Source organism: Gymnoscopelus microlampas (genome assembly GCF_963454915.1).
Source record: "Gymnoscopelus microlampas genome assembly, chromosome: 1".
In the NCBI taxonomy this organism is placed as follows: Eukaryota; Metazoa; Chordata; class Actinopteri; order Myctophiformes; family Myctophidae; genus Gymnoscopelus; species Gymnoscopelus microlampas.
In genome coordinates, this window is record NC_139962.1 from 41,295,259 (window position 1) to 41,307,758 (window position 12,500).

At 40.2% G+C, this 12,500-nt stretch overlaps 1 protein-coding gene across 6 annotated transcripts in view; it reads left to right on the forward strand.

Moving 5' to 3' along the window:
* esrrga (estrogen-related receptor gamma a) overlaps window positions 1-12,500 on the forward strand; it is a 205,803-nt gene that overhangs the window by 193,261 nt on the left and 42 nt on the right. For all 6 annotated transcript variants that reach the window (XM_084059566.1, XM_084059565.1, XM_084059561.1 and 3 more), the window contains one exon: window positions 6,480-12,500. This exon is cut by the window's right edge and continues 42 nt beyond it. In XM_084059566.1, the coding sequence (XP_083915692.1) occupies window positions 6,480-6,724 (245 nt within the window). In that variant the 3' untranslated portion in view covers window positions 6,725-12,500. The remainder of the gene's footprint in view (window positions 1-6,479) is intronic.

The window sequence follows — 12,500 nt, forward strand, 5'->3', positions numbered from 1 at the left end:
ACTGACACACACACGCACACGCACGCACACACACACACACACACACACACACACACACACACACACACACACACACACACACACACACACACACACACACACACACACACACACACACACACACACACACACACCTGCCTCCAGTGACCTGTGTTTTGAACTTAGTCTTGGCAGAGGACCAGATGCTCTGGACTCTTTAATTACAAGAGGAGAGCTGTCAATACAATGTGTCTGAATGAGACACACACACACACACACACACACACACACACACACACACACACACACACACACACCCACACACACACACACCACACCACACCACACACACATAGTCTGTCATACATTTATATAACACACATATAAAAAATCAGTCACACAATGAAACACAGACGCATGCGTTTGAACACACACAGCAACACACGTACGATAAAGCGAGCGCAAACACACACACACACACACACACACACACACACACACACACACACACACACACACACACACACACACACACACACACACACACACACACACACACACACACACACACACACAATATTGACAGATTGTTTTCCTGGGGGCCATGTGTGATAATCAATTCCCAGGACCCGTCTGTGTGGTGTGCTTGTGTTCATGATGTGTATGTGGTTGTGTGTGCGTGCGTGCATGTGTCTGTGTCTGTGTGTGTGTGTGTGTGTAAGTGGTAAGTGCCACGTGCACACCTGCCAAAGTCTGAAAAATGAGACAGCTGATTGGTTCTGTTGGCTAGACAACAACAACGATGATGATGATGATGATGATAGCTCACTATTTGAATGGAGTAAGGTTTACACTTACTGTAGATAGATAGATGAGAACACTGGTTCTCAGGGTCGGGTCCAGGCACTGCCAGGGGTCCATTACGGGTCTGTAACTCTGAGAGTGTACAATTGGAACCAAGGGTTAATTTGGTCCATATAAGGGTCCTGTTTTTACAGTGTAGATTGGGGTCTCAGAAATAAATAAAACAAAACTGTATGAAATGGGGGCTCATGGTGTACTGCATATCAATCTGGGTTCCAGGTTCAAAGTTGTTCTTTATTGTTACATCGTGTGCACAGATACTGTACATAAGAGTAAAACTGATTTAAGAATCTAAATTCTAAAGGTTGAGTACTCGAACAGACCAGTAGCCTATATAGACGAAGACAGACTATAACATAAAAGTACAGAGCCATACAGACATGGACAGACCAGAATAGACCATTACATACCAGGAAAGACCAATACGTACCAGTATAGACCAGTATAGACCAGAGCAGAGAAGTACATACCAGGATAGACCAGTACATTTCAGCCATTCTTACAGCTCACAGCTGGATTACATCAGCTAAGTTAACTATGAGTCTATGACTATCACATTATGATAAAATGGCCAGTATAATGTTGCGAAATGCTAGACAATCTTCCCAAAGATATGCAGCTTTCACAGAATACCTCAGAATAACTGTGTTACACATAACACTTAAATTCTGCCAACTTCTAGAAATGAAAGCTTTAAATGACATGAATTTAACTCTGACGGTGTACGAATGGAACAACTGGCTCCATTTATAGCACTCTCTAAGTTAAATTAACACTCAGGACTTTACTGTGTATCTAGTGTTTCGAACTGCTGCTCAACACAACAGAATGCTAGCATTAGCATTTTGAAGGGCACTGACACTAATTAATTCACGGGATGCTAATCGTCTGCATTAATGAAGGCAAGCCTTAAGAAATGTTAGCGAACGTGTCTCACATGTAAAGACAGCTCAACTAGCCACTGGAAACGCTGTGTGTGTGTGTGTGTGTGTGTGTGTGTGTGTGTGTGTGTGTGTGTGTGTGTGTGTGTGTGTGTGTGTGTGTGTGTGTGTGTGTGTGTGTGTGTGTGTGTGTGTGTGTGTGTGTGTGTGTGTGTGTGTGTGTGTGTGCATTGTCCTATGTCGGCTGCCGCTCATTAGCTGCTGTTGTTTTACTCTGCAGTGCAGTGTGGGTCAGAAAACAGCAACCATGCCTGCCAGTGTTCTCACACACGCACGGACGCACACACCTACACCTCATTTTGGTTCAACATTCATAAATACATGTAATTTATTTTCAATGAACTCAACCAAATAACCAAATAACTAACTCCAAAGTAAAAAACAACAACAACAACCAGTCATTAGAAATGTATTTGATTTTATACTAAGCCATTTATATTTCATCTCTATGTCATCAAGATGTTTTGAATTCCACAACAGATGCATCTGGTCTTTTATAACCGCTTCTTTTAAAGTAAGACCTTTAAGCCTCTGAAAATATGTTTCTCCAGACTGGTTCCACATCATCCTGGATGCTGATAAAGTTGTTGTTTTTTCTGAGACTACAGACATTATACTAACAATATTGTTAGTGTACATTTCTCTCCTCACTCTCTGAAATAAATATGAAGGGGCGCCACTGGCCTAGCGGTGAAACAATGTTTAATAAAACTAAGTAGACAGGTCGGTGATCAGTGGCATATCTCCGCCAGGCCAGGTGGAACGACTAGTTTATAAAGCAAATCATCTATGACGTGTCTATGATGTACATAGACGCATCACTCTACATACTGTAACACTCCATATTTGGACAAGGTTTCAGAACAATCCAAGCACTTCATTTTTCAGAAGTAAAAATCTCATAGCTATTCTCCCTAGAGGATTTTATTATTGGCCATAACGTCATAACCATCCAAGGTAGACTTATACCACAAGCTACTATATGAGGTTGTAAAACTATGGTTTATGTTCCTGTAGAAGCCACACATCCGTATGAAATCAATCAAATTTTCAGAAAAACATGTTATGTCCGCAATGGTGCCATGGAAACGTCACATGAATTTCTGCTACAACTAGTTCCCATAGCCTGGAGGGATAGTCAAACATTGTTGTCCAAAATCATAAACTACATAACAATACACTATTTACAATATAAACACTATAATTATGACAAAGTTAAGAAGCAAGCTAAACGATAGTTAGGTTGGAAGCATTTGAATTTGTATGCACGATGGTTATGGGATGAGTAGTTACTTAAACTCTTAAAATATGTACACAATCTTGTACCTTTTTTGCGTTTCCCAATCCTTTTTTTATGGTCATGATGATTCATCATGTAGGCAGGTTCTGATCACCCAACTATGTTGAATAGGCAGTGGAGATCGTCAGGAAGGGAGAAGGGAGGGAGAGCTCTTGGATTAGCTGTTCAGCCTGAGCAGATTAGAGCATATAGAAGTGAACAGCAAGCCTACGAGGAGAATCACATTTGCCCCTACAAATTGATATGTGCGGAAAACTAAGAGCACAGTGTGCGAGTAAAGATTACAACCTACCGTAATCATCTTCAACCAAAAGAAATGTGTTCAAATTAATTCATTTTACAGAATCCTCGATTATAGTTTTATAGTTATATTAGCTTGATTGTCACATGATTCACGTAGACCTCTAATAGTTCCAGTTGCGTCTTCCAATTATGTTAAATGTGATGATAATATTCAGTCTGATTCTTTAAACATCTTACCTTTTAAAAGTGCATCACAAACTTTATTCCACTCTATACTGCGCTGATAGGGTTTACCGCTAACTTCCGGGAACTATTGAGAGGATCCATGATCCACCATAAAAGAAACAAACAACAAAACAAAACAAAAATGTCCATTGGAGTGAACGGAGTTGTCATCACTCTCTTTTTAAACCACTCTGGTCAACTTGGTGTGTTTGGGCCTTGTGGGAAGGAAGTGGCAGATAATCTAACAGGAAGTGGCAGATAATCTAATAGGAAGTGGCAGATAATCTAACAGGAAGTGGTAGATAAACTAACAGTAAATGGCGGATAATCTAACAGAAAGTGGTAGATAAGAATCCATGACAGTAGCAGTGTTCTATGGATCCCAGTAGAATCTAAACAGTGGTCAGTATTAACTACATGAACGTCAGTGACCCTTCATCGCGCGCGTGTGTGTGTGTGTGTGTGTGTATGGCAGGGGTAGGCAACCTTAGACACGGGTGACGGGTGCCACAGGGCAGGGTGATCACTGGCACACTGGCATTAGTGTGAGAGTTTTTTTCTTTGCTCTTAATTTCTTCTAAAGAATAAAAACAAATAAAGGTTGTTATAATAGCCTATGGACAATCAAAATCAGTTTGAATATTTAGTTTCGATGTGGTGTCATAATTAAACTTAATGTTGATAAGGCACACTGACTATCAAGAAAATGAAAACATGGCACTTCATGTCAAAAAGGTTGCTGACCCCTGGTGTATGGTTTGAATGTCCCTAAAGGTAGACCCTACACGGCTGGTATTAATAAACAGTTCATGTGCATCGATATTTGTGTGTGTATAAATCCCTAAACGTGTGTTTGTGTAGGCTATGTGTGTACAGATGTGTGTGTGTGTGTGCGCACCTGTGTACAATATGTGCCTCATCCCCTCTTGCAGAACTTGCTTGCATATGTGGGGTGTGTGTGTGTGTGTGTGTGTGTGTGTGTGTGTGTGTGTGTGTGTGTGTGTGTGTGTGTGTGTGTGGTGTGTGTGTGTGTGTGTGTGTGTGTGTGTGTGTGTGTGTGTGTGTGTGTGTGTGTGTGTGTGTGTGTGTGTGTGTGTTTGTGTGTGTGTGTGTGTGTGTGTGTGTGATGGCTTGTCAATAGTAGCTGTGTGATTATTATTTAACATGCATGTAGTCATTGATCGTAGTCATTGATCCGGGGGTTGAGAGCTAAAGGCCAGCTCACATTAAGACTGGTGCTCCCAAGGGGGTCATATATAGAACATGACTATACGGGCTGCACTCACATGCATGCTGTAATACACACAGTCTACTGGCACACATGCATTAATACATACTACCACACACACACACACACACACACACACACACACACACACACACACACACACACACACACACACTCATTCAGCGCATGCACCCAGACACCTGTATTGGTCCTGCATCCCTGCGTCATGATGACCCTTCTAGGCGTGTCATAATAGGCAAACATTCGGCGAAAATAGACGATCTGAAATCAGCTATTTTTGGTGAAGAGAATATAGACCCCTGGGGGACCCCGGGCAACGAAGTATATACGGCTTAAGTGGTTAAAGTCTATCTCTCGCTCCCCACCCACTCCACTCTGTCTGTTCATCCATCACACCCACACACGAACAGTGTAAACAGAGAGATGAACATTCCCATCAGTCAAAGCCTCGCCACAGGGTTTGCCGCGAATTCGACCCCCCATTTGGTTACAATTGTACATTCTCAGAGTTAAATTAACATTAAGGAATTTACTTTGTAGCTACACGTTGTCTTCCATGTTACTTCATTTGCATCATTAACAAAGTTCGGTTTTTATTTAAGGTATTTATTGAAGACAGTCAGTGTCTTTCTAAATCCATAATAAGGTTATTTAATGAATAACAAAAACTTTATTAAGAGATTAACAGCAGGGGGAGTCAGAAACAAATTACAACTCAGCAGTTTGTCTTTGAACAAATGCATCTTTGAAAATACATTGTACGGTTTTGAAGTCCTGTTGTTGTTTACATGTTAGCAGTCTGGGTGACTGGAGCATTTTCAGTTTATTTCTTTAACGCAACAATGATTTCCAATCCTATAATTATTTCTACCATTTTGTTTGGATCATGCATTATGCCTTGAACAGCGAGGGAGGACAACATAAAAATACATTGGACATTATCTAACCTCCTCCTTGAGACATGAAAAGTGCATACGATCATTTCTATTTGACCAGCGTAAAAGACAGTCATTTCAGTCACAATAGCTGACAGGAATTGTTAATTTAATCATATGTATTAACTAATTGCAAATGAACCACAGCAAAGTATTCAGTCTGCACATTATTAATTTTCTCACCTCATGTCCCTTGTAGTAATAAATGAATATTGTTGTATTAATCACACTAAAACTAGACTTGTCAGCTTAGCTGTGTACAGTGTGACGTTAGCATCACATTCCACTTGAAGTCTATCTTTCTGTACTTCCTCCCTAGCCTGGTAAACCATCCCGGCGGTCGCCGCGTGAATTTACATTATCATGTGTCTTCTGCAGACCGGTCAAGCGCTGGGTGGTCGTTTTGCAGAAACCAAAAAGTGGAACAGCCAATCAGCGTCTGTCAATCACAGGGCCCTGAGTGCAGACGCCGATTGGCTCTTCCACTTTTTTGTTTCTGCAAAACGCCCACACATCGCTTGGGGCCAGAACAGGCTACAGAAGACACATGATAATGTGAATTCACCCGCCCGCCGGGATGGTTTACCAGGCTACTTCCTCCCCACACTCCATGAACTCTGACCTTGTTGAGGATTATTTTAAGATAAACCGCACATTTCAATATATTTCAATACATTTTCATCCAAGCATAGTACATTTGCCTGATAATTGAAATGAATCCAATGTGGTCCCTGCTCCTCCAGACTCCATGCACATTGAGGATGTGGATGCCGTGCAGAAGCTCCAGGACGTTCTCCATGAAGCCCTGCAAGACTACGAGGCCGTCCAGCACCAGGAGGACCCTCGCCGGGCAGGCAAGCTCCTCATGACACTCCCTCTGCTCCGCCAGACCTCCACCAAGGCCGTGCAACACTTCTACAGCATCAAGCAGGATGGAAAAGTCCCCATGCACAAACTGTTCCTGGAGCTACTGGAAGCCAAGGTGTGAGGACAGAGAGGACAGATGGACGGATGGATGGCTAGATGTCTGTCTGAACGGTGCGAGTTCCTCAATACGATCTTTAGACTTATTTGACTGACTCACAGAAATATGTCCTCAGATATGTCTGCCGACACACACCAGTACCAACAAATGAGTCCCTCAGATCTTTAGCCTGAACCCCAAAAACCTCCAACCTCTTTGACTTGATGAACCTTGACCCTTCTTACCGGGACAGATCCGGACTGACTAAATCCCGATCTGATCCCCTTGTTACCCATGGAAGGAGGTGTACTTGTATATGAACCATTAAGGATCACTCAGCAATTACCAAGGCGATAATGAACATTAACGATGACAAGACAAACAGTCGCTTATACATAATAAGATGTGATTAATGACAAAATGCTTAAAGGACAGGTTTTAAAAAAATAAAAAGCAGTAAGAAAGACTGCAAACCAGCACTGCTCTTTTCCCTTCTCCCAACACAGTTTTTAAAGTGTTCAAGAGGAAAACAAGGGGGAAACTGGAACATTAAAGAAGTATTAATGACATTTGTTGATAATTTTAGAAGAAACTTAAGACAGAGGAGAGGAGATTGCCCTGCCAAAGGATGGAACTCATCCCTTCAGAGGATGCCAGCAAATTCTACTGATGTGATCCAAAATACTTCCTGGTTCTCCAAACACTTCCTGGTTCTCCCTAGATACACTTCCTGTTTTTCCAAACACTTCCTGATTCTCCCTAGATAGAATTCCTGTTTGTCCAAACATTTCGGTGTCCTCCCGAGATACACTTGCTGTTTCTCCAAACATTTCGATGTCTTCCCTAGATACACTTCTTCGTTGTCCAAACACTTCCTTGTCTTCACTAGATACCATTCTTGTTTCTCCAAACACTTCCTTGTCATTCCTAGATATGCTTCCTGGTTCTCCAGACACGTTCATGATTTCCCTGCTCCATCTTAACATCAGAGGTAGTATGTATTGTATTTGTTTGGGGTCTGCTTCTCCTGTCAGTATTATCACAGTATTATGAGTGTTCACTGTTCAGACACCTGAGTTAAACAGGACAAAGTCAATGTCTGAAAAGGGTTTCAAACTTTCAAACTGCTTGAGGTGCACTTGATTTATTAGCTTCAAAAGCTAGCTAACAAACTTAAAACAGAGCTTGTACAATAAGCGACCAGATAGGCCAGATAGATGAGCAGCCATGACTGTGGCTAACGAGTAAACAACCTCCTTTCTCTAGGAGGGATTAATTATTGACTCACTAATAGTTGTTTGGTTTCCAGTGCAGAACAACTGGGTGTTAAAATCTACTTGATTAAATAAATCAAACGTTCCTCTTTTGTTTGTTACGTTTTATGAAACCTGTTTGGCTACTGACTGACCCAGGAACAGCTCACCAAAGACCAAACATGTAGAGTATCATTCAGTTCCAACAACGTCCCACCAGCTCTTTACAACTCAAACATTATTGTACCTATCCAGCAGGACTCCCTGGTTTAAAAAAGAAAAAAGAAAGAAAAAACATCACTTTGGTACGACTCATCTTCCTCTCTTCCATTGACATCTTTCAGCTCTTCAATGGGGTCGGTTCAATTCACAGGAAGTGGTGGTTTAATTAACAGGAAGTGATGGGGGACCATCAGTCACCCAATGCAATATGAACCAGAGACAACAGTGTGTCAACAAAGACCTGACTCAATGAAGAACGTATTGTTGTTTTGAAACTCCTTTTTGTTTATATCTAACTTGGAAATAATATTAGTGATGATAATAATACTAAGGCTGTAAATAATGACTGTCATCCTGTATATGACACACACACACACACACACACACACACACACACACACACACACACACACACACACACACACACACACACACACACACACACACACACACACGCAACTTGTTTTTGTTAATAATATTGTCTTCTTAAAACTGAATCAATCAATATGTTTTTCTTTTTTTTTCTATCAGCTTGACCACTTTCAGCAATTATTATATAAATATATATAACAAGTAATAATATATTACCGAATCATCGTTATCTTAGGAACTCTGAGCAATAGTGCTTTTAAAAGGACGGGGGTGCATATGGACAAAGTATGCAATATTAAAGTTATGTGCCAGTCTTTAATTTTGGGGGAGGGAAGGGAGAGGGAGGAGGGGGGTATCTTTTACTCTGTGTGATTTGCCATCGACTATTAGATAACAAACAGATAACTCCACCTTAGAGAGACTGACCAACCAGGGAACAGGAAAAGGCAAAGAATGGAACATTGTGGCTTTGAAAGACATTGAAGGCAGTGTGGCGGGGAAAATTAGGTTTAAAAAAAACAACTATATCAAGTTGAAATGCTGCTTGGTTGTAATATTTATAAGTCTCTATCTGCTCTTCTTGTGTACATTGGCTACAGTAGAATATTTGAACAAAGACAGCTTGTTACAGCAGCCATGAATCTGATTCTAAATCAGCTTTTTTCAAAAGAATATCTAGTTTTGTTGTCTGTTGTCCAAATCTGGATTTATTTTCCCTGAACCATGTAGGCTAGATGAGTGTGGACACCAGCAGGAAAAAACTCAACTGAATCTGGATCAGCGCTAATGCTAGCAACAAAAACATTATGCATCGCAATCGTGGCATTAACAGTTTTCACGCAGCTTAGCTTAGCTTGCTTGCCAATCATCTACATGGTACAGTAGTGTTACTGAGAGAACAAACAACACATGCACTTTTTAGTAGTGGATGATTCGTTGATTGGTTTTATATCTCAAGAATATGGAGTTAAAACTGTGATCGGTTAGCTGGGTGTCATCTAGGGTTGTTTGAAGGTGTTGGGTGGTCACGGTACCGATAGACAGGACAAAAGCAGGACGATGTTTTAGAGAGTCCACAATACAAAAAGTCCATGGCTCAGAAGTTGAAAGACCCTGAGATCATTGTTTGAGATTGTAAATGGTTGGCAGAACACTACTTCTACCAGGAGAACGCAGACCAGGTAGTTTTGTATATCATTACTATTATCATTTATAAAGCAGGATAAGAATGCCAAAACACATCATCTAGGTTATGGTGTAATCTAATATAAAATGGCAACTCACAGTCCAGTTAATCTGTTCCATCTCTCACTCTGTATCAAACATCAGTATTATTAGTAAGGGGTATTTTCTCAGCCTTCTTAGCCATTGTATATTGTAAATTATACAGATTATAATTCTAACCTAAGACATTTTATTGGAAACAAAACCGAAGAAAAAACTAAACAAAAAAAGCGTAGTTGAGCCTCTCTGTGTTTCATGTTTGCTGTGCTTTGATTTATGTTTGTTTACTTCAAACCGTTCTCCTTCTGTTGGCCTCTCTCCCTCTGTTCGTCGATAAGGCGTTGCTGTGAACTTTTTCTTGTGGTGATTCCCGTTTTGTGCTGTGTGCTTCTTCTTTAGACAACACAGGGTAGAGTAGAAGCCATGCCGTCTGCCTGTCCGTCTGCCTGTCTGTCCGTCTGTCTGTCTGACGAATCTGGATTCTCTCACAATTGAACTCAAGCAGATTTAAGGCCTCCTCTAGGAACTTACTAGACCAACAGGATCAAATGACACTATCCATCTATACTGAACTATACATTAATTATAATCAGCTATCTAAAGAAACACCATTCAAGTATTTAAAAGGGGATCATTTGTGTAGCTTCTCTTTCTGGTAGAATAAACAATATACTGTATATCTTTAGGTTTAAATGAAGATAAAATGAAAATGGACATTTGAGTATTTCAGAACCGTAGGTGACTCTTTTTTTTAATAACCTCGCTGTACATAACTGCCTTCCATACAACTCAGCTCCATCATTATGTTTAATATTTCAGCAAAAAGTCAAACTGATTTAAATTATGTTCTGACGTTGGAAGCTTTATTGGTTTGTTTTTCCTCAAACCTACTGAGCCCACTCAACCCACTGAACTCAAACCCACTAAACCCACTCAACTTACTGAGCGTACTACACCCATCCGAACCTACACCACCCACTCAACCCAAACCTACTGATGATGGCCCAAGAGTGTGAAATTGAAAATGTCAACATTCTTTCATGAACATTTTTATTACATTCTTTCAGAAACACTCTCAGAAAGATGCAGATGCAGCACTTTACAAATATCAAACATGCAGTTGCCATGATCTGTCCCTGGTCCTGAACAGGACCAATACAGATCAATTATGTTGAAGGTATATGACTGAACCTGTTCCAGTGTTGTTGAACTTATTCTTCTCTGACTCTGTCACAAAGATGTTGGTATTTCTTATCATCTAATGTACATTAACAATACATACTCACAACAACTGGATGAAAGGTGCTGTTTTCTTACTTCAGTATTGTTTTTCTTCTGTTTTTAAATATTATTGTTTTTTATATCTGTTTTGTCGGTTGTCAAAACAATCGTGTGTAAAACTGGGCAGCTCCAAGTTGGTGAAAGATGAGTTAAACATCTCCACAAGTTGTTTTAAGCTGAGTTGAATTTGGTAAGAGTTTTTAACAGAACCAATTAAAATTAGTATTAAATATTAAATATTATTTTTATAGTTAAATTTCCATCATCTGACTGTATTTATTGATATATAAAGTTAATACAAACTGCTTCATATATAAAGTTAAAGTTCATCACAGCGACTGTGTGTAATTTCCCCCTTAGTAGGGGAGGAAAACAGCTCAATTGCGCCATTTTGTGCTTCAGAGGAAATGAAACTGAGTTCTTACCAGGAGGGATTACTAATGGCTGCTGTCATTTTAATGAGCAAAAAAAAAAGGAAAAAAAGAAAGAAAAAAAAAAGTAAAAGTAAAATTCTACTTCAGCTTAAAGCAGGTGGGAGGTCGCATGTTTCATCTTTCAGAAGCTTTGAACAAGCTGCCAATAGTCAACATGTCATTAATAGGAAAAACTTTTCCCCAATCATCATTTTTATTATATTTAAAAAGCAATATTATAACGACTGTACAGCGACGAGACAAGAGTTGCACTTGTTAGTGTTGGGTTCTACATAGATCCAAAATGCTGATGTATCTATTGAACTTATTCTGCAATTATTATTAAAACCATAGAAAAAAACAAGGTGAACATTGTAATAATGAATCAAACTGGTATTTTCTCTAAGTAACACTGGGAGGACTGTGTTTTAGGTTTTGTCCCCCGCCCCCCTCCCCTCAGAGCCATTGATGGACAGTTTGACCTGATTGCACCAGCAGCATCATGTGACAGCCCTCTGGACAGATCAGTGAGCAGGGCTGTTCAGCTGCATTGGTTGACACTGAACTCTGCAACAGGCAAACTGGGTCTGTCCTGGCCTCTACAGGGTTCAGTCTTTACTGGTATTTAACCCCCCCCCCCTCCACATGTAACTGCCACACATGTCCTGCAGATAGGCTGCAGTCTGAACCTGAAAACACAAAGAAAACATTAAAAGAGAAAAACAGATGAGAAGGGAGAGAGATGTGAGACATTTTGTTGATATGTCAAGTGTGGCAGAGGAGAGAAGAGGAGAGGAGAGAAGAGAGCCCGTAGCGTTATTTAAAACATGTCCGTAGATTTTAGATGTGCTTCACATCAGTAAACAAACAAAAAAAGATAAAACAATTACCTGTATATTTTTGTGACGTGTATCATACGAGTGTGCTCTGACGATAATGTCCATTTGTGTAAATGTATTTATTTGACATTGTATATATTGTTCAATGCAAAAAGAGAGACCTATGATTCTGTAAGTTAAACTGCTATGGGTTAAA